Below are 22,743 nucleotides of genomic sequence, written 5' to 3' on the forward strand. Positions count from 1 at the left end.
GGGGGAGTAACTTTCATACCTGTGTTAGTGCCACGCCACTTGATAATGTAGTAGGCATGCAGGTAAATATTGCTAATCCTATAAACAGTGAAAAACAATGGGTTAGATGGTGTGTTTAAACGAAAGCGGGTTTCTAATTCAAAAAAGAAAGAGAGTAAACCATAAAAGAATTCATGCAAGAGTTACATACTAATCCATATCGAGACCAAACCATATGTATGAAATTGAGTTTCTTATCTAAAAAAAGATTCCAAATTGCCTCCTTGGTATTTGCAATTTTATGTCAAATCAGTGTGTAATTTCCTAGAGTTCCACATCAAATAAGAAGCATTAAGCTTCTGGCAGACCTCAAGTAATTTGAATTTGTACCTTGTTCTCAATGATCATTTCCTATTATAATAGCATCAATTTGAAGCAATACTAGAGTGCATTCTCTGCCGGATAAAGGACAAGGAAGACGATCTCTAACCTAAGAAGAGATGATATACCAACAGTGATTACAAAAACAAAAATCCTCGTAAAATTGTTAAACTGATGCATTTTATATCTGGGAAAATAAGGCCACTCGTGTAAATGAATATATTTTGAATAAGCAACTGATTTTTCAATTAACCATGCAAACAGTTCATTGAGGTTGGTTAAGGCTAACTGGACCACTAAGTATAGTAAATACTAGGAAGCACATATGGCCACTACACAAACCTTTATTAGACCAAACTCTAGATAAAACTATGATAACCAATTTCAAATTTGTCTTACACTGACATACTCTCAATTTAACATTGCATGTGATAGTTCTAATTTTTCTTTTCTAAATACAAAACAAATCATAGTTTCGGAGTATTATGCTTACATCATGAAGCTAGCAACTTCAATTTTCTGGTGAAGATAGAAAGAAAATCCAAATGGTTAACCAGTCCTTAATTGGATAACGGTCCGATGACAAGATGTCTAACTTGTCATTCAATGGTTAAAAGTAGTTTGATAAACAAACCTGTTACAAATTCTTGAGGTTGAAGATGAATTTGTAATATCAGCCTGGAAAAGTATGGAGTAAGCAAAAGAATCGAAGCCTGACAATAAACAATAGAGGAACGTGAATACAAGCTAAACCAAATATACCAAAACTGATACAACAATACTGCAAATCATACCCATGAATTAAATACGCCAAAAACCTACCCATGTGCAAGGTTCTTCAATTTATTTGCAAAAGAAACTAGGACAAATAAACATCTTTTATTACGATTAAGAGGAACCATCTCAAATACACCAAGATCCATTCGAGCCATTTCTTAGTGACAAGTTCCACAATATTCTCTTTGATCCCTCATTTATGCCAAAACACGAGATCAGTGAGTACTAAAAGAGTAACCATCACAACCCACCCCCAACGGCCAACAGAAAGTATAAAATCCTCTGTTACCCTAACATCCATCCAACCTCATTGTAGAAAGCCCCTTCAAACTAGTCAGTGTCTAAAATCAGGATGAACAAATAAAAGTCTAAGAGATCAGAAATCACGTAACATGAAACACATTATCACCTCAAATACATGAGCATTAGAAAAGAATGAAACATATAACAAATTGAATTTTTACAGGTGCGGGAAGTAGCTTCGCCAATAATAGAAAAATAGGTTATATATATATATATATATATATATATATATATATATATATATAATAACATAATTAGAAATATTGAGAACATACGAATACGTTCAAAGAATGAACTTACAAGCTAAAATAATACAATGGAAGATTATAAGTCAGAATCATACAAGCCCATAGACTGCAACAGGCCATGCCTCCACTGAATCACTAACTTCTGAAGTACGGAGTGTCAATCCTGCATAATCACATCATAAATCAAATAACGGATTACAGTTCAAAATGTACAGTTTATGTGGATAGTAAGTAACAATTCCTAACCTGAGATGACAAATATCCCAAATGTGCTAAACTTTGAGAGATAATACTTATCAGCAAGACAGCCAAGGCTTGGATTTGCAATTCCTGCTGCTACACTAGTGACAAGTGCTGCATATTGTGAATTGGGGACGGGAAGAAATAAAAACACGATAAGCAGACAGAATAAAAATCATTCCAGTCGAATGGAACTAACGACCACGCAACCTTACCTAGAGGAAGAAAATTATTATTTGCGAAATTCGACAAAGCCTTGAACACCTCGTTTCCCGAACCCGAAACACCGATAGATTCGTTTATCCCTCCACCGTCATCTTTCTGAAACACAGTGATAGAATCTCATCTCAAAACCATTACATTCGATGAAAATAAACGAATGCATCAGTTTCATCATTGAGAAAGATACAAATAGAGAGAGCTTAACCTTATTGGGCAATCCGCAGGCTATAATGCGCCAAGAAATTCGGCGTTTGCGATTCAAAGCAAGAGAACTGGTACGCAATAGAGCGCCATTAGTGGAGAAACGAGAAATTTGGAAATGGAAGGCAGCTGGATTGGTTCGAGGAGACGAAACGAGAAGGCTGTGGAGGGAATTGGTTCCCGCCATCGCCATGGGATTGCTGAGCAGGAGTGAACACCGAGCAGCGTGATTCTGCAACCAGATATTCTTTTTCCGTTATATATATATATATATATATATATTCGGAAAAATTATATATTATATATATATATATATATACATATATAAAATTATATATATAATTTAAAAATTAATAGTGTATATAAATTCTTTGTCGTGGTTATATATATATATAATTTAAAAATTAATAGTGTATATAACTTGATAATAAAAAATTTCGGAAAAATTAAAATTTTTTAAAATTATTAATTTTGTCCGACATAAATTAAATTAAAATTTTAAAAAGATTTATTTTATACTACATAAATTAAAATTTGATGTTTAATAGAATGTTAAAAAAAATTATTTTATGTACAGGAGATATGTGAATTTTTAAAAAATAAAAAATTTGAAGATTAAATTTTTAATTTTAAAAAGTTAAATTAAATTAACTAATTTTATTTATCATTTTATTGGTTATTATTACTAATTTTTATTCGTTAATATTATTAATTATTAAAGATGTTCGCGGATTTAGTAACATTATTTTTTAGCCTTTTGCAAAATCAGAGTGAAGGATGAGGGGATTAGGAAGTTTGATTGTGCGAGCTCGAAGAATTCCGGGATTGAATTCTCGAGGCGTTGGGAAGATCCGATTTGTTTCTGCTGCAGCAACTTCTTCTCTATTCCGCGGCGAAGAAGCTGCTTCCGATTCTGTATCATCTAGAACTTTCTCTGATTCTTACTTGCGCTCCTGGAAATGGAACCGATTCGGAGGTGCGTCGATTTTGATGAACTAGCAATGGAAAAGTTTCGTATTATGTGTATATAATCTGTTGTATTTCGTTGCATTCAGGACAGAGAAGAACAATGTTCATCGAAACTCAATCAACGCCGAATCCTTCGTCTCTCATGTTCTATCCTGGAAAGCCTGTTATGGAAGTTGGGAGTGCTGATTTTCCTAATGCGCGTTCGGCTATGAACTCCCCACTGGCGAGAGCCCTTTATGGTGTTGATGGTACGTAGTTTGAACTTATATTATTATCCTTTTGGGTTTCTGTTGGACTTTCGATTGAGCAAAGCCTTTTTCCTTTTTTGTGTGCCATTTTTAAGGAATTGTAAGAATGAATAAGTGAATTGTAGGAATAGAAAAGTTGTGTGTGTCACAATCGCACTTTTCTTGGCAGCGGACTTTTGCGATTGTGCAGCACTCACTCACAACACTGAGTGAATTGAGCTAATTTGGATTCGCGTCGCCTACGGCCGGGCAATATATGCTCAAGCCTCTGGCTTCGTTTTGAAAGAAGGTTTCAGAAAACAAGGTTTTAGAAATCGGGGTAGAGAGATTTTTGATAGAGAGTTTGAAAGCAAGGTTGAAAGCATTACATAAATACAACAAAACGCAACACAACGGCTTAAATAGCATATAACTTTTTGAGTAGGGAGAATTTGACAACTAGTCGCATCCCCCTATACCATCCCCCGATACCATCCCCCAATACCATCCCCCTATAGTACATTTTGAGGCGATGTGATTTATCCAAATGGTCATACAAAATCTAGTTGGAAGGAGTTGACAACTGATGCAACTAAGCGTAGACATGATTCTGCCGAAACATCGTACACTTAGAAAATACAAGAAGGAACTTCTACATCGTGAAAGCAGTAAAGGAAAGCAATAAAGTGACACAAGACAAGAGTTTCGGCATGTAACAGGCATGTGGCCATAGGCAACACGCCTTGGGCAAGCATGACCGTGTCACGTGGCATAATGAATAAGTGCTACGATTCTAGTTCTAGGTTATGGAGGATTCTTACAAAAATAACTGTACAATTTAAGTTAACCAACTCTAATTATAATCTTTTCGCTTCATTTTTCCCATATGAAGGACATTGTTGAATTGGTAGTTTGAATTTTGATCGGTTGCAATGACTTAGTGATGGTTTACAAATATTCTCACTGGTTCATTGATGTCTGGTGTGGGGCTTACTTGATTGCTTTGCAGGTGTTGTTCGAGTCTTCTTTGGATCAGATTTTGTTACTGTTACAAAGTCAAATGATGCTTCTTGGGATTTCCTGAAGCCCGAAATTTTTGCTGCAATCATGGACTTCTATTCTTCGGGGCAACCACTGTTTCTAGACTCTCAAACTGCTGCTGCCATGGACACAGCTATCAATGAAGTATATCTTCTGAGTTCTTACTGCAAATTATTACTCTTCCTTTTAGATTTTTACTCATTAAGAAACAAATTAATTATATAGATCACATATTGGTCTCTTTCCCCAAACTTTTTAATACTAGGTAGTGTTGAATAAGTTAACGCACTTGCATATTTTTTCTCTGAGGATGTGTATGGTAATTTTATATTAGGTTGCTTTTTGATTGCGAACATTGCACCGTAGAACTCTACATGTAATATCCCAAGCCCACCGCTAGCATATATTGTCCTCTTTGGGCTTTCCCCTCAAGGTTTTTATAATGTGTCTGCTAGGGAGAGGTTTTTACACCCTTATAAATAATGTTTCGTTCTCCTTCTCAACCGATGTGGGGATCTTACAATCCACTCTTCTTCGGGGCCCAACATCCTTGCTAGCACACCGCCTCATGTCCACTCCCTTTGGGGCTCAACCTCCTCGTCTTGCTGGCACACCGCCTCGTGTCCACCCCCCTTTGAGGCTCAACCTCCTCGCTGGCACATCGTCTTATATCTGGCTCTTATACCATTTGTAAACAACCCAAGCCCACTACTAACAAATATTGTCCTATTTGAACTTTTCCTTTCGGGCTTCCACTCAAGGTTTTTAAAACGCGTTTGCTAAGGAGAGGTTTCCACACTCTTATAAAAAAAATGTTTCGTTTCCTTCTCCAACCAATGTGAGATCTCACACTATAGAATGTAACACTAGGTTGGATGAGAGTGCCTTGGTGAAGCCACACTAATTTATATAATTATATACGTAGATTTCTCATTGTTCCTTAAATACTAGTACAGAAGTATCAACATTTAGCATCATCACACTTCAGATTAAAAGTGCTTGAGGCTTAGGTATTAATCGCATAATGTGATGTCTTGCAGTTCTATTGAAGACTCGTGCACCTTATTCTTATTGAACTTACTATATTATAATCTTACTCCTTTGGATTCAACTTCAGCTAAGAACTTGTTTTCTATGTCAACGTCTTCTATCAGATGTCAGATTTCTTTCGTAATATTATTTTTTTGAGATTTGACCTCATGGTGTGATTGCTTGCCCTGCTACAAGTATTGAATCTTTCCTTAAAACATATACTTGTCATGTTGGAATTTGAAACATGATATATTCTTATAATTTAGTAATTTGATTCAACTTAGTTCTTAATAGATCCTTCCACATGTGCCTACTTTTTAGGATGATTCTGAAACTGTTGCTATGATTAAAGAGCTGCTCGAGACCCGTATTCGACCAGCAGTACAAGATGATGGCGGAGATATTGAGTACAGGGGATATGATGAGTAGGTTTTGCTGGATTCAGTTTAAGGTGTTCTGTAAAGTACCATATTGCTTATATCGATTGAATTTTGCATTTCTGTCTTTTCCAGAGAAACTGGTATTGTCAAATTGAGAATGCAAGGAGCATGCAGCGGCTGCCCAAGCTCATCTGTCACTCTAAAATCTGGCATTGAAAATATGTTGATGCATTATGTACCTGAGGTGAGGGTTGTATGATCTTTTTATATTTGTAGTTACCTCACATTCGATGAAAAGCATATCTAATTTTCTGCTTGCAGCATTTCTGGCACAATTGCTCACGCATATTGATTGCTTTTGTTTGCTGATATTTATGCTGGCAGTATCTTCTATGTGAATACCCACATTTCTTATATACATTTAGTTGCATGATGGAAGTATTGAGGTTGAATGCATACCAACTGGAATGGAAGAGCTTATTCTTTTTAGATAATAGGAGTGGAAGAACATTGCATCGGTATAACTTAGATTGAATCTTATTATCATGTCTAGAAACAGTTGGTTTTCCATAATATAGTCTTCTTCTTCTGGGCACCGTGTTAATGGAAAGCTATTACATGCAAAATAATTTACTACTGTAACAACTTTAACCACCGCTAGCAAATATTGTCTGCTTTGGCATGTTACGTATTGCCGGTTTTAAAACATGTCTGCTAGGGAGAGGTTTTCACACCCTTATAAGGAATGTTTCAACCCCTCTCCAATTAATGTGGGATCTCACAATCCACCTCCTTGGGGGCCAGAGTCCTCGCTGGCACACCCCTCGGTGTCTGGCTCTGATACCATTTGTAACGGCTCAAGTCCATCGCTAGCAGATATTGTCGACTTTGGCCCGTTACGTATCGTCGTCAGCCTCACAGTTTTAAAACGTGTCTACTAGGGGAGAGGTTTCCACACCCTTATAAAGAATGTTTCGTTCCCCTCTCCAATAGATGTGGGATCTCACAACTACGACTCATGTTTTACGGAAAATAATCATATGGAATGCAACATGATCTAATTGGATAACAAGAATTCATTGACAAACGGAGCATGTTTGATAGGAGAAAGGTATTGTCCCCAACACAGCCAAGTTAGAGAATCACTGTAAGAGGAGATTTAGAAATAGAATGATGTTTCAAAGCTGCGTAGCCCAATCCTAATGTATAGATCGTTTCCTCTTTTGTTCTTATGCTTCTCAGAATTATAGTTATCTTTTTCTTGGATTATCTATGATTTAAATGTCTATTCTGGATTTATAGGTGAAGGGCGTGGAACAAGAATTTGACGTCGAGGAAGACGATATAAAGTCAACCAGCCAGATGGAGTAAAAGGCGAGTTGGTCGAGACCTTCTTTGTTTTGTTTTGCCACCACACTGATCTCGAGGGTAACCCGTACGAGCTGGTCGATTCCTTTGCTGTGTCGAGCTACAAGCCTACTAGCTAAAAAAATCATAGTTTGTAGAGTATAGTGTTACTTTTATTCCTCGCTAAGAAAAAAAATCTGTGAATATTGAACCGTAACTAGGATTTCATGAACTTTATTTTGGACTTTGATGAACATATGATAATGTAAAGAGAGTTCAAATATTGCTTGTAATGTTAGGCATCTCAAAGGATGAGAAATGTGGCCATAGACGAGTGTAAACCTCTCCCTAGTGTCGTTTTAAAATCTCGAGGGAAAGTCCGAAAGGAAAAACTTAAAAGAGAAAATCTTAAGAGGAAGTCCGGAAGGAAAAGCTCAAAGAACACAATATCTACGGCGATAAACTTGAATTGTTAGAAGTAACCTCAAATTAATATGATTTTTCAAGTTTTAGTTGTGATATAACCAAGAACAGGAGGGTACTGTCTCGCAGAAGACGATAAAAAAAAAGCTAGAGACGAGTGTAATGGAAATTGATAAGATTCTTTTAGAACAGTTCAGCTATTTTACTAAAAAAATCGCTAGTCAACTCGTAAGCGTAGCCATGAGAAAATCAATATCTCATTTGTATTAAATCATGTTTAAGTTGGAGCTAAATATACTAAATAGTCACAAATTTTAAGATTAATTAAAATAATAATAATATATATATATATATATATATATGACTTTTGTTATTATCCTTTCGTTCTTCATTTGCAGGCAAACCCGAGCCAAGCTAGGCTATCACGTAAGCGGCTTCAATGGAGTTGCTCTCGCCCTCAGCCACCGTTAGCGCATCAAATCAATTTTCATTCCGTTCCTGCAAAACTCATTTCCAATCCTCCGCCATTAACATCAATTTCCGTCGATCACCAAGCAAGAAGAACCAATTCTCAATCTCTTCTTCTTCTTCTTCTTCTTCTTCTTCTTCTTATCTACACTCCACCGTTCCGCTTCGCTGTTCTGTTATAGTTAATTTAGCTTCCACATCCACGCCTTCTACTTCTTCTGTCTGGTCTCCGATCATCGGCGGAAACCGCCATTGGAGGGTCCTCATGGAGAGACCTCCATCAGGGTTCGATACAAAGCCAGAAATCGTTGATTATTACGTTAAAGCGTTGGAAAGAGTTTTGGGCAGGTAGGTGTTCGTCGGATTTTCCAGTTTCATTGTGATGTATATATATTTTTTTTTCTGCTGATTTTTGTTTTGAATTGGGATTATTTGGCCAGTGAAAAGGATGCTCAGATGTGTATTTATGATGCTTCCTGGGATACCGACTTTGAGTTTTGCTGTGATATTGATGAACAAACTTCCATGGAGCTCGCCCGTAAGTTTCTACATATGTTGTGTCGATTGATTATGCATAGTAACTTTTGAAAAAAGTAATTCAAATGAAAGTACTCTTTAAGAAACTTTCAAAGGAGTATTAGTAAGTTGTTCTCTTAGGATCACCTTAGAGAATTTTAGTGTTTTAAGGATTTTCAAGACCATTTCTAGGAGAGTTTTGGATAGTGATCAGTTTGGTCCATTACGTATCGTCGTCAGTCTCATAGTTTTAAAACGTATATGTTAGGGAGAGATTTTCACACCGTTGTAAGAAATGATTCGTTTCCCTCTTCAATCGATGTGAGATCTCGCAATCCACCTCCTTGGGGGCCAGCGTCCTTGCTGGCACACCGCCCGGTGTCTGGTTTTGATACCATTTGTAACAGCCCAAGCCCACCGCTAGTTGATATTGTCCGTTTTGACCCGTTACGTATTGCCGTCAGCCTCATGGTTTTAAAACGCGTCTATTAGGGAGAGGTTTCCACACCCTTGTAAGGAATGTTTCATTCCCCTCTCCAACCAACGTGGGATCTCACAATACTTGGACTGTTACAAATGGTATAGAGCTAGACACGGGGTGATGTGCCAGCGAAGACGTTGGACTCCCAAGGGGGTGGATTGTGAGATCTCACATCGGTTGGAGAGGAGAACAAATAATTCCTTATAAGGGTGTGGAAATCTCTCCCGAACAGACACCTTTTAAAATCGTGAGGCTAACTGCGATACGTAATAGGCCAAAGTGGACAATATATGGTAGCGGTGGGCTTAGGCTGTTACAAATGGTATCAGAGCCAGACAGCGAACGATGTGTCAACGAAGACGCTGGCCCCAAGGGGATGGATTGTGAGATCCCACATCGAATGGAGAGGGGAACGAAATATTCTTTATAAGGCTGTGGAAACTTCTCCTTAGTAGACGTGTTTTAAAATCGTGAGATTAACAACAATACGTAACGGACCAAAGCAGACAATATCCGGTAGCGGTGGGCTTGGGCTATTACAAAAAGTCATTCCAAACTCACCATTTTGGTAGATTCATTGCTTATTTCCAACAGTTCACTTAAAAGACAAATTTAAATTCTCACCAGGCATTGCAATCTTTGTTGATGTTCATTCGAGCATGTGTTACAGGAGTACCAGGGGTAATATCTGTTAAGCCAGACCCAAACTTCAGCTCCAAAGAGAAGGATCATGGTTCATCAACACCACAATTGAATCCGAAATCGGACCCTCAAAACGGTGGTAGACTCTTGTTCCCTTCAGGGAAAACAAAGCATTGGCTTGTTCGAATCGACAAGCCAGGTATCGGGGTGGTTACCAAGGCACAAATGGTTGATTATTATGTTGAGATATTGACTAAAGTTCTGGGGAAGTAAGTTTACTATTGTATGTAACAAAGCTGCCGCTTCATTTTGTTTATGATATTTTCATTGTCCTCAAAACTTGTTATGCCAATTATCTGCAGTGACAAGGATGCACAAATGTGTATATATCATATTTCCTGGCAGTCTAACTTCGGCTTTTGTTGTGAATTGGACGAGGAATGCGCACAAGAATTAACCGGTAATGTCCTGTTTCTTATGGCTATTCTAGACATTATTCTGTGTAGTTCTTTGGGTTCTTATGCAAATCTCACAATATGCAGGTGTTCCTGGTGTTTTATCTGTTCAGCTGGATGCAAACTTTGAGGCAGAGAATAAGGATTATGGAGGTTCAATCTTCTAACCTTGAGTAAATCTTTCAATTCTAATGCTTAGTTGTAGTGTCATTGTGTGAGATTTCACGTCAGTTGGGAATGAGAACGAAACATTCTTTATAAGCGTTTTAAAGCCTTGAGGGAAAGCCTGAAAGGAAAAGCCTAAAGAGGACAATATTTGCTAGTAGTGGGTTTGAGTTGTTACATATGGTATCAGAGCCAGACATCGGGGATGTGCCAGTAAGGATGCTGGATCCCGAAGGGGGGTGGATTGGGGGTCCCACATCGATTGGAGAAGGGAACGAGTGTCAGCGAGGACACTGGAGTCTGAAGGGGGATTGTGAGATCTCATATTGATTGGGGAGGAGAACAGAACATTCTTTATAAGGGTGTGGAAACCTCTCCATAGTAGATGCGTTTTAAAACCTTGAGGGGAAGCTCGGAAGAAAAAACCTTAGGACAATATCTGATACACCAATGATTTTTGCCCATTCTATTCAACTTGCATTTGGCTTTGGTTGATCCTACCTTGTTGAGGTCCTATATTTCAATATATTTCCTTGGGCTAGTGTAGTGCTTGCATGTTATATGGATGGCTCGAAGTTGCATGGTAAGATCGTCCGTAGGATACCATATATCTCCAAGTTGAATTAATGAAAATTACCACAAAGACACAAATATTAGGATAAATTGTTGGTATAAACCCAATATATTTGTCAAAGTCCACCGCTAGCAAATATTGTCCGCTTTGGTCCGATACGTCTCGTTGTCAGCCTCACAGTTTTAAAACGTGTCTGATAGGCAGAAGTTTCCACATCTTTATAAGGAATACTTCGTTCCCCTCTCCAACCGACGTGGGATCTCACACTCACAAAAGAAGAGTGTTGTGGCAGACTTATTCCTTCACTATCCTGTGGGACGGGATAGTGTAGCTCGAGAGGATTAGTAGGATCTTTAGAGAGGTTGAGAGGCTTTTGGAGGAGGTGTGGGGACATGATGAGGTTTAATGCCTCGTTATTGTCGTCGAGGTATCAAACTTTATGCAATAATTAGTTGAATCTTACTCTTTTGGATTGGAGTTCGTTGAAGACAAACTTACTTTTTCATATGTCTTTGTACATTCTTTCATTGTTCTCAATGAAAGCTCGATTTCGTATTTAAAAAATTATCAAGAACATTCACTAGAGTCATAATTTTATCTTGTTCCTAGTGATTCCTTTGAATTAATTACTTGTATTTTTCAGGTACTGTTGCCAAGAATCCTTTGGATCTGCCAGATTCTTCAGAAACAAATCAAACTACTCCTGTGAAAACAAAGAAACTATTCATAACTGGTATTAACCTTGGCATGTTCTTCATCGCAGTGTTCCGACACTCGTCTTATTTACTATCAATCATTTCTGGACAGGTCTTTCGTTTTACACATCGGAGAAAACGTTACGTGCAGCATTTGAAGGCTTCGGGGAGCTTGTCGAAGGTATGTTGCATTGATCTCGTCGTTTAAAGTTCGAACGAGACGTTTTCTCATGAGGCAAAATCATTTTGGTTTGATGGGCAGTTAAAATAATAATGGACAAGATTTCCAAAAGGTCCAAAGGCTATGCGTTTGTAGAGTATACAACAGAGGAAGCTGCTGGTGCTGCACTCAAAGAGATGAATGGCAAGGTGAGTAAACATGAACTCTCTCCCTTTCTCTTCCTTTCTACTCTCTCCCATCTGGTTCATGCTGTATATATGTCTGTGTGTGGTTGATTTAGATCATCAATGGCTGGATGATAGTTGTCGATGTTGCCAAGCCGAGCCCTCGGAGATACGGTGGAAACCGCTCTAGACCGTAGGTCGAAAAAGAGCCCGTATTTTTGTACTTCAATGTCGAATTTTGAGTAGTCTAGCAAAATTTGAGCCTAGAGGGATAGCTAGCCATATTTGAGTACCGATCTAAGGTGAGGGAAGGACGAACTCGTGGCCTCGTCTATGATTGTCTTAAAAAGATTAAAATGTGTCTTCTTTCTAATTTATCCTTTAGAATGAAAATAATATATATAAAAACTAAGAAGGTAAGATTTAGTTAGTTCGGTTCCACCTCTGCGATGAGTTATATAAACCAAGGATGTCCGGCTTCTCGTTTCTTCATCTAGCTTATGTTCTTTATTTAGCATCCAAATCGACTCAAAATCGAGACTAGGCAGCGGTTGGTGGTAGCTTGCTACGGTTTATGAAATGACAATCTAAACTAACCATCCTCATTGCACCTTTTGGATCATTTATGGATGAGCATTGCGTTTGTAGTCAACTCATTTGGTACCATGGTGGGTAAGAACTCAACTCTTAGTCGGGGAGTTATCTAGTTAATGAAATAAACATTTAAATAAATATTTGATATATTTGATATATTACTAGTTAATGAAATAAATATTTAAATAAATATTTAATATATTTGATATATTAAATATATACGTGAAAAATATATTTAAAGAATTTAAATTAATATTGAATTTATCATAAAATAATCAATGGATTCTTTATATAAAATATATCTTTTTAAAATAGAATTGATTAAGATCTTATGATTTAAATATATTAGATATTAAAATATATTATTTCAAATTAAAAAAAATAGGTATAAATAATAGAGCCAAATTATGTATTCCACACACATCTCCGATCTCGAGTTTCTTTCTGAAGGCTCTCTCGACCTCTACAAGTATTTAATTTTGCTTGGTTTAAAGAAAAGACTCGCCCGAATTTTCTTTATATGTCAGGTAAATTTGCATAACCATTTAATTTTTAGTTTAATTTTATTTATATGTCAGGTAAATTGCATAACCATTTAATTTTTAGTTTAATTTTAAATAAACTATCAAACGCATATAAAAATATATTTTTAATTTTTTTTTTGTATTTTTGAAATTGAAATTGAAATTCCAAATACTTTTTTATCTTTCATGTTAAATTTGATGAAATTTAAGTTTTATTTAAGATTTTTATCCATAAAATCACCATAAGAAAAAAAAAATTGACCTGTTCAATTACAAATCCGACGATTTAAAAAAATTCAAATTATTAATTAGAAATAATTTTATTAAATTAGTTTAATAGCTTATTTAAGAGTTTTTTTTTTAAAATAATAATGCCAGCTGTCGCCGAACTACGTGGCCACGTTGAGGCCTATTTTAGTAAATTCATTAAAATTCGCGGACTCGAAAATATCAACCCGCCCTTTTCTTTTCTCCTCCTTAAAATTTGCAAAATTAATTTAAAAAAAAAAAAGAAAAAAAAAGAAAAGGTATCCCGGAAGAAAGCTGAATCCAAATCCTCTTCACCCCCTAGAGAGAATCTGACCGTTCATCTTTTCATCCAACGGCTATTCTCAGTCGGCGACCACTATTCCCCCTGCTTTCCGCCCCCACTTCCAGTGGTTTTTTCATAAACCCTAGCCGTCTTCTCTCTCTCTCTCTCTCTCTCTCTCAACTGCTCTGTCAGTTTGCACGAGACTCTCTCACTCTCACCGATTCTCGATCATTCTTTCGGATCTAACCGTTGGGATTCCTTTTCGGGTTCTCCTCCTCTTTTTTTTTTTTTTGTTTTTCGGGTTTTTCTTAGCCTCTGTAAATGGATCCTTGATTTTTTCCCTTTCCCCTTTTGATTTTCTTTTGTTATTATGGATTTTTGGATTTGAATGGGAGTAGTGTGCGATTCGGTGGAGATTTTTGTAGTTTTCTCGTTTCTGGATGTCTATGTATATGTTTCCGTTTGATTTTTAATTTTTTTTCCCTTCGAATTATTTGGCGCCAAGTCTCGAATTCGAGTTGGATTTCATTTGAAAATTCTGGATCATCGTGTATACAGTCACTTGTTTGATCGATCGAGATGGATGCTTGTTAAGCACTGGCGACGGTTGCCGGTTCGGTGGCGGAACGGAGTTTGGGGACAGCGTCAGTGAATTCGAAGAGGTTGATTGTCGAGTGGTGTTGATTCTTCATAACCTTACGGCAATGCCGACGGTGGGGATGAGAAGGACAAGAGTTATTGGATTGAAAGGTGTTGATGGAGGTAGAGTTTTAAGGTCTGGAAGACGGCTTTGCATTGAATCGGTTGAAGCGAAGCTTAAGAAGACTAAAGATGTCTCTGATTGGTACCCTGTCGTCAACAAGAGAGGGAATGGGGGCGGAAGTGGCCAGGTTAGGTTCCATGGTAAGTGGCAAGGAATACGAAATGTCAAACCAAAGAGGGTTGTCGTTGTTAACATTCGTGAGGAGGAGGAGGATGATGCTTGTGTAGCGGAAGTGCCTAAGCCAGTGAAGGTTTTGGCTAGAATCAATGGCGATGGTGAATTTGGATATGTGGATCGGATGTATGGTGAAGTTTATAGAAGAAAGAGGAAGAGGGGTCTTTCAGAAAATGGTGATGTTTTTGATGAAATGGATAGGATGTTTGGACTTCGATTCATTCGAAGACAGAGATCGAGGAAGAACACTGTTGAACATTGGGAGCCCACAGCAGGTGGCCATTCTGCTAAACTGCATTTCCATAAGCAGAGCATTTCGCCACGGCCACCGCCACCGCCCCGGGATCGGGTTCTCACTGTTTTTGCTGGGAGTGATCACGATGGTGTTGGCTGTTTTTCAGATTTTATGCTCTCGGTTCTTAGACACTTTAAGAGTCCAGAGTTGGGGATGGCTAAGTTTTCTGCATTTTTATTGTCCAGTCCAATCCATGATGTTTTTGCTTCTAAGGGAATGCGTTTCTTGCAGGTATTACATATTAATCTAAGTTTTGTTCTTTAATAAAATGTTTGGCTTCAATAGAATTGTGTGTTGTGTTAGAAATTTGTGAAATGGGTATAGAGATTACCTTCTGTTGTTTCTTGATTCAATTAAGCATTTCTTTGTTTTGATCTTGCCCTGTCTTTCAGAGTTATCCTTCTATTGGAAGCTCTGGCATGTGTGTGATTTTCGGGGCCGTGCAGTCGATTCCGATGTTCCATCTGGATTTTTCCGCTGTTCCTCTCTGTTTTATGCACTTGCATTCCTTGATGCTTTTTAGAGTAACTTGGATTCAGGCTCGTCTAGTATATAATAACAATCAGTTAGATGTAGATATGAGTAGTGATAATGAAGAAGACAGTAATGAAGAGGACCTTGTTTCCAGTCCTCCTGGAAGTTCTTTGGAATGCAAAAGTATGGTTGTTGGAGTCGATCATACTAAGAGTCGATCCATTTCACATCCATCTGTTCGAGCTTCAAGATTAGGTAGTCGGACCCTGCAATACCGAAATGGTTTCAGCTTTCGTGGCATAAGGAAAAGGAGAAGTTCGCGGGGGATGAGGAAACCAAGAAGCCATTCTCTTGCTGCTATGCAAAAAGCCATTGGCTCTTTAGGGGCTGATGATATGAAACGCAGTGTATCGTTTCCTTCTGCTGCATCTTGTATCAGGCACACGAACTCTGCACGGAGAGACTCTGCTGGACATATCAGAGAAGAGAGTTCTGCTGCATTGCGATCGGCAATGGATGTTAGCTCATCGTGCTGCAATGCAAATATATTAATTGTAGAATCTGATAAATGTTTGAGAGAAGAGGGAGTCAGTATCGTGCTCGAGTTTTCTGCATCGTGTGAATGGCTTCTAGTTGTCAAGAAAGATGGTTCAACTAGATACACATTCAAAGCAGATAAAGTCATGAAGCCCGCTTCATGTAATCGTTTTACACATGCAATCTTGTGGTCATCAGATAACGGTTGGAAGCTAGAGTTTCCAAATAGAAGGGATTGGTTTATTTTTAAGGATCTATACAAGGAGTGTTCCGATCGCAATATCCCATGTTCTGCTGCTAAAGCTATTCCTGTGCCTATAGTATCCGAAGTCCCAGGTTACGTTGATAGTAGCGGTGTTTCTTTTCGAAGGCCAGATACATACATCTCTGTAAAAGACGATGAGGTATGCCGAGCAATGGCTAAGAGTACAGCAAATTACGACATGGACTCTGATGATGAGGAATGGTTAAGCAAGTTCAACGATGAGCTCATTGCTACCGACAATCACCATGAATGTGTTTCAGTGGATAGTTTCGAGTTGATGGTCGATGCTTTTGAGAAGGGATTTTTCTGTAATCCAGATGCCTTCTCCAATGAGGAAGCACCTGTTGATATATGCACACATCTCGGTAGCCAGTCGATAGTCGAGTCTTTATTTGGTTATTGGATGAAGAAACGAAAACAACGAAAATCATCTTTGATCAGGGTTTTCCAGGTACTTTCTGTATCCTTCAAACCCGGGTTTCCTTTTAACTTTTTAGACTTGTATGTGAATGGTTTCATGTTTTTGAAGTGTCTAAACTTGTGCATGAACTGTTTGGATGATCTTCCTTTCAGGCTCATCAGGCTAAGAGGAAACCTCCGGTGATCCCTAAACATATCATGCGAAGAAGAAGGTCATTCAAAAGACAACCTAGCCAATGTGGGGGGAGGGCTACCCAATCAAGTATTTTAGAAGGTATTGTTCTTGTAAACTAAAAGAATCGATTCGGGCGGGTAGGTATCGTAAAAAACATCGATAACGTGTAGCAATTTGTAGAATCATTTCATCTTTATGATATTTTTGGCATCACCCACTTGCTCTCTGTGAATCTCCACATACTTCAGCTATTTTTACCCACCCCGCCTTCTGAATACTACTTGCCCGAGTGGGTCGGTAACGTAAAAAAATAGATGCCATAGGAGGATCATAGGTGCGGAATGTGTAGGGAATCATAGGTTCGAATTGCCAATATGTCAGGAGTTACATTGTTCTGGTTGGAGTGTATTTAGCATTGGATTTGTTATGTTAATCTCGAGTGATCTACGTGCAGATATATTCTCGAGACAAGATGCTATGGAGCATCATCAGAACGGAGTGCAAAAGTACGAAGAAGTGAAAGCAGCAGCAGACCGATGCGTTGAAACCGCTGTAAGCAAGCGACAAAGGGCACAGTTGCTGTTGCAGAATGCAGATTTGGCAACTTACAAAGCCATGACGGCACTTAGGATTGCCGAAGCAATTCAGGCATCAGAATTGCTGGAAGCTGCCGCCGCCGCCGCTACTGCTTCATGTTTTCTTGAATAAAATTTTGTATCCAAACTGTTCTTAATTATTGTATAGTATTTCATCAATGTGTACATTCTATTCTGTACAATGAGCCAAATTCTAAAAACTAACACAAATAGAATTTCAAATTTTCATTTTGTTCCGTGTTCTGTGTTCGAATCTCTTCTGGCATTCTATAAAAGCAACTAGAAAAGGATTTTACAACTCCAAAATTTCCTTTTTGCTTTTTATCGAACTGGACTTCCTTATATTGAACTCTACGCTATCCAAATCCTCTGCAATCCCCAAGTATCCATAAAGCACTTCTTCCTCTTCGATCTTATTTCCTTTCGTTGCTTCTCCGACATCGTTCGCTCTGCCATTATCGCCCTTCGACTGCTCAAAGTTCACTCTTCCATGTCTCTTTTCAAGGAAGAACTTGTTGAGTCTTTCTGCATCTGTCAAACCAGAAAAGGTTGGCAGGAACTTCAGCACCATTACACTTTGATCTGCAGGGCAGCCTAAACTCATCTTGACTCTTCCCTTCAGCAAATTCTTACCTGCCATTCAATAGCGTTAAATCCATGACCTCGTCACGCCCGACCCGGATCTTATTGTGAATAGCTAATCAGTTTCTATTGCAAAACTGCTAATTTGAAGTCTTAGACATGCTTTGAGATACAGTAAGCCACAATCATTAAACCTACGGCTATCATTAAACCTACGGCTATCATCGTCGATCGTATCGGTCAAATCCTATTTAACATGATGATATATTAGTAAAGATCACTTACTTCTTAAGAAAGCCTCGAGTGCTTCAATTGTTATAACTTTCCACTTTCCAGGATTGCTGCATGACATAGAAATGTTGCGGACGATAACAACAGGAGGCCAGATGATAAGATCCTCCTTCTGAACCACAGCTTCTTCCTTGTGCAAGTCCTCGGGAACCCATGTTACAGTGTCTTGGGGAAGGGCACTGTTCCACCCCATCAAAACGCATATGGCTTTGGCAAGACCTAAATGCCGAGCCCTCAACCCGATCTTGTGGGACATATAGGCGTGCTTTACCAGGCGTTGAGTATCCAAAAATTCCTTCGAGTAGCTGCAAGGACACAAATAGGCAAGCTGGAATTAATTATATAAAGTTAAAAAAATACGATACTTCCCGCTGCACATATAGCACGTCTGTAAAAGGTGCAAGATTTAGGACGAGACGGTAGGCAACAGCAGATGAGAACCTATCAAAATCACTCGGTTGACGATTAAACCCACATGGCCTCGATTAATATTAAAGAAAAGGTCCTTCACCTTTCTACATTCACCCATGGAGATACTGGATACAGCCAATTCCACTTCTATTACAAAGCAATTCACCTTGATGTTTTTTTTACTAAAAAGTTAAACCCTTGAACTCTCTTTGGAAAGTAACTATCCAAGTAGTTCTAACATGGTGGCATTAAGATGGACACCACACAAACCAATTCTACCTATCTTCACTGATAATTAATATACATGTCAAAGAATGACCATTATAGATCATATGCATCACAGAAAGTCCAAGCTAAGATATACACACTCTCCTAAATTCTGCAAAATGGCTAGGAAAATAATATTCCAAAAGCAAAGTTCTGGCTCAATGATAAATATCAAAGGAAGCCATATCTTCATGCAAATCTAATTCTTGCTAAAGTGGACTGGCCATACATCCACTGCTCGTGCAAATATAACAAATGAATTGGTTAATCACGAGGATAAAAAAAGCAAACCAAACCCTCTAGCCCGGACCTTGCTACAACGAGCTGATACTGCTCTTATAGTTCTAAAACATTAAGAATGGGATGATCCTATGCACCAAGGAGCCTTCCTGACCCCCCAGTGATTTCATTATTCTCTTTATTATCCTTCCAAAGAAATCTCGTTGATGTGCACTTTATAGCATATACTCACCACCATTAACAAGTGATAACTAAAAAGGCACACACAGACAGACACATCGGTAAAGTAAAGGTCAATCTGAACAGCCATATCCTTCTTATAACCCAAAGAAACTTAAAGAACAGAACCTTGAAGGTTAATTCTCATAATCTAGCTTGAAATACGTTGCACAATAGCATTTAGGATACCCTTGAGTCAATATATGAAATGGAGTCTCCATGATTAGGAAATAGGTAAGAAGACAGACCTTCTGCCACATACGATGCAATATAAACTACCGCCATTCCCTTGGTCCTTGTACCTTTTTCGGACACTAGCCTTCATATTCAACATTTTCAAGCACTTCAAAAAGGCCTCATGAACCATTTGATTGAACTTTTCAGAATCCTCAGGAGGTTCAGATTCCGTAGGTATTACCAAATCATCTGACAAGTCATCGTCATTTAAATAAACATAACCATTTTCCCCTTCGGCTTTATTCCAAACTTTATGCTGTTTATGAAGACTATTTCTGCGATCAACATTTTGTGACTTGATCCAGCTTGAAGTACCCTGTTTTTTATTGCCCTTCATATATTTAGGACCAGTTTCATATTTCTTACCATTATCCAAATAGCTTTCACGTAAAAACGAATCATCAGAAGCATATAAATTATGCCGATCATACTTCTTATTTGGCTTCCTGTATTTGTTGTGGTCAAATTTTGCTTTCCTGGATGTATATCTGCGATTGGTTTCGTCCTCCATCCACTCTTCACCACTATTATATAGATCCACAACCTTACTGGGCATATAATCACAAGATGTTCCTATTCTACGATCAAGTAAATTCCTATCTTCCTCAAAATATTTTCTTTTTGGCACCCGATCCTTCAAGTTATAAGTGCAAACACCCTCTGTCATTCTTTCTAGGCTTTCAGTATTTCTGTAAGCTTCTCCATCACACTTGAACATGGAGGATTCATGCAACCTCTCTTTCAAAAGATGTGGACCTACTTCCCTTTCAGAGCCATAATCTGATCTTGCATGCGATTTTTGACAATACTGAGAAGGGTTAATGGGTGACTCTTCGTAATTTTGAGTTACTCTCCTACCCACCTCGAGATGGATGGACCCAGTACCTACATATTCACTGCCATGGTTCACTGCTTTTGTTAATTCTATATCAGGGTAATCTAAAACTGTCTGTTTTCTAAGTCTATAACAGTCAAGTGCTATTCCAGTTCTATGGTTTGCATACGAGTCATCAACATTTGGTAACTTCAGCAAACTATCGTTCGAAACTTTTGGTCTTGAAAAGTCTCCACGACCAGACACAATTGCACTATCATAATCGATATAATTACGGGTTTGAGTAATTTTCTGCATCACTCGAGACGGACCTTCATATGAATCGTTCACTGTTCCCTCGGGTTTAGAATAAAAATAGCTCCCATGCTCCCTCCTGGAACTATTAGTACCTTGTTGATGAGGAGTTAGATTCCTCTTTCCTCCAACCATGGCTGAATCTACAAGGGTCCTTTTCCCATATGAATTAAATTCTTTAGTGTCCACAAAATCTCCATGGCTCCTTTCTGAAAACTCATCTGAAATTTGGAGGTACTGCCCATCCTGATAAGATTCCAAACACCTGCCTGTTAATGGTCTTGACAAAGAGCTCTCATATTTTCTGGAATAAAATCCTGAGCTTGCAGAATATTCAATATTCCTCGAATGAAACCTATGGTTTGGTTCAACTTCGTGATAATCTGCACCTTGTGATTTATCTGAAACTGCATCATCTCGATATTTAAATCTTTCGTTGTTGAGACTTCCCATATCCAAACTCTGGGAAGATGGTAAGAAGTCTCTATAAATTGACGCAGGAACCATATCCAAATGTGAATTGTAGGATCCCATTGCCGTCTCGCCCTCCTCTGCAGCCAAAAGTTTTTGATTCATCCTCCTTTGTTCACTACCATCGGACCAATTCCCTCGATTAATTTCTCTCTCTATCCTGATTCTCAAATCATCATGCATATACCGAAGGTCTTGATTATAATCTAAAAACTCATCCTCCGCCGAAATTTTCCTTGGCTCAGACAAAACATGTGTTCGCTGCAATTCTGAAAGCTGCCTGTGATCGTTGTGCAGGAACACTTCGTCGTAGTTAGGCCTTTCCCTCGTTTGACCATAAGAATGTACACTTGACCCGATATCATTGTTCCTTCCGGTTCTTAGACGCCAATCCTCGTCCCTCCTTTCAATGGTGTCAACCCTCTGACCCAAACCCACTTCGCGCCAGGAGTCACCAATCCTGTGAGGGCTCAAACTCCTTCTAAGACGCGGAGATCGATCCAGTGCCTCTCGTCGAGGCTTAACATATCGACCATGATCCAGATGAAGCCGATCCTGAGCATGTAGTTTCATACTTTCCGATTCTCTAACATAGTAATCTTCACGCCTTCGACATTGCATGTTTAGCTAATTATTAGAAATTACTCCTAACGAAGCGTTTGAATAATACCCTAAAATGGTCGAAACCGATTCGCAATAAACCGTCAAAAAACTTCAATTCCCATGCCCTAAATCACACTATCCAAATATCAAACAGGAGTATGGAGCGCTATCTGAGCAAAAAAATTGCAACATAAATCCAACGAAAATCCGACAGAAGGATTATCAAACTGGGAAAATTTTCAAACCTTCGCGGGTAAATCTTGAGGATCCATCGATGGTCTGTGTCAGTGATACTCCTTCGCCTAAGCCTGCCGGATGACCGAATTCTCGCTCCCGTTTCCGAAATTCACGAATCAAAGACGAACAATTGCTCGGCGACCTAGATTTCTTTTCACCTAATTTGTTCGAGGAATAAACACTAGTTCTTACGATAAGAGCGACCGCCACCGAATATATATATTTTATTATTATTATTATTATTATTATTATTATTATTTCCTGAATAAAATGTAAATTCCACGTGGTAAAGTCAATCTTTATAAAATTATTTTATTTTGAACCATGTATTAAATTTGTTTAAAAGGTAAATTGTAACGACCGAGATCCACTGTCCTCTTTGGGCTTTCCCTTTCGGGCTTCCCCTCAAGGCTTTAAAACGCATTTGCTAGGGGAAGGTTTCCACGCCCTTATGAATGCGGGACATCACAATGGTATCAGAGCCAGACACCAGACGATGTGTCAGCCTTCTCGCTATTCCCCGAAGGGGGTAGACACGAGGCGGTGTGCCAGTAAGGATGCTGGGCCCCAAAGGGAGTAGATTTGGGGGCGATCTC

At 38.5% G+C, this 22,743-nt stretch overlaps 5 protein-coding genes across 5 annotated transcripts in view; 3 read left to right on the plus strand and 2 right to left on the minus strand.

Moving 5' to 3' along the window:
- The window catches only part of LOC111455446 (probable sodium/metabolite cotransporter BASS4, chloroplastic), a 6,867-nt gene extending 4,273 nt beyond the window's left edge, over positions 1-2,594 (minus strand). The window contains exons 1-6 of the mRNA XM_023097139.1: positions 2,356-2,594; positions 2,144-2,249; positions 1,935-2,042; positions 1,784-1,851; positions 995-1,073; positions 20-78 (exon numbers count right to left, since the gene is read on the minus strand). Of these exons, the coding sequence (XP_022952907.1) occupies positions 20-78; positions 995-1,073; positions 1,784-1,851; positions 1,935-2,042; positions 2,144-2,249; positions 2,356-2,544 (609 nt within the window). The 5' untranslated portion in view covers positions 2,545-2,594. The remainder of the gene's footprint in view (positions 1-19; positions 79-994; positions 1,074-1,783; positions 1,852-1,934; positions 2,043-2,143; positions 2,250-2,355) is intronic.
- Positions 2,595-3,088: 494 nt separating this feature from the next.
- LOC111461505 (nifU-like protein 4, mitochondrial) lies at positions 3,089-7,594 on the plus strand. Its single transcript, XM_023105049.1, has 6 exons — positions 3,089-3,327; positions 3,407-3,568; positions 4,557-4,732; positions 5,942-6,045; positions 6,133-6,244; positions 7,303-7,594. The coding sequence occupies exons 1-6, from the start codon at positions 3,129-3,131 to the stop codon at positions 7,369-7,371; spliced, it is 822 nt and encodes a 273-aa protein (XP_022960817.1). The 5' UTR covers positions 3,089-3,128; the 3' UTR covers positions 7,372-7,594.
- Positions 7,595-8,163: 569 nt separating this feature from the next.
- Positions 8,164-12,763, plus strand: LOC111461495 (organelle RRM domain-containing protein 1, chloroplastic). The gene is made up of 10 exons (XM_023105037.1): positions 8,164-8,586; positions 8,679-8,776; positions 9,906-10,146; positions 10,240-10,337; positions 10,420-10,485; positions 11,715-11,804; positions 11,879-11,947; positions 12,029-12,135; positions 12,228-12,454; positions 12,529-12,763. The coding sequence occupies exons 1-9, from the start codon at positions 8,210-8,212 to the stop codon at positions 12,306-12,308; spliced, it is 1,227 nt and encodes a 408-aa protein (XP_022960805.1). The 5' UTR covers positions 8,164-8,209; the 3' UTR covers positions 12,309-12,454; positions 12,529-12,763.
- A 967-nt stretch (positions 12,764-13,730) lies between these two features.
- On the plus strand, positions 13,731-17,691 carry LOC111461478. The gene is made up of 4 exons (XM_023105013.1): positions 13,731-15,224; positions 15,386-16,720; positions 16,843-16,963; positions 17,319-17,691. The coding sequence occupies exons 1-4, from the start codon at positions 14,466-14,468 to the stop codon at positions 17,570-17,572; spliced, it is 2,469 nt and encodes an 822-aa protein (XP_022960781.1). The 5' UTR covers positions 13,731-14,465; the 3' UTR covers positions 17,573-17,691.
- LOC111461470 lies at positions 17,652-22,331 on the minus strand. Its single transcript, XM_023105001.1, has 4 exons — positions 22,156-22,331; positions 19,719-22,080; positions 18,328-18,638; positions 17,652-18,093 (listed from the first exon to the last, which is right to left on the minus strand). The coding sequence occupies exons 2-4, from the start codon at positions 21,926-21,928 to the stop codon at positions 17,753-17,755; spliced, it is 2,862 nt and encodes a 953-aa protein (XP_022960769.1). The 5' UTR covers positions 21,929-22,080; positions 22,156-22,331; the 3' UTR covers positions 17,652-17,752.
- Between the last annotated feature and the right edge of the window lie 412 nt (positions 22,332-22,743).

Source organism: Cucurbita moschata, unplaced genomic scaffold (genome assembly GCF_002738365.1).
Source record: "Cucurbita moschata cultivar Rifu unplaced genomic scaffold, Cmos_1.0 Cmo_Scf00002, whole genome shotgun sequence".
Taxonomy (NCBI): Eukaryota; Viridiplantae; Streptophyta; class Magnoliopsida; order Cucurbitales; family Cucurbitaceae; genus Cucurbita; species Cucurbita moschata.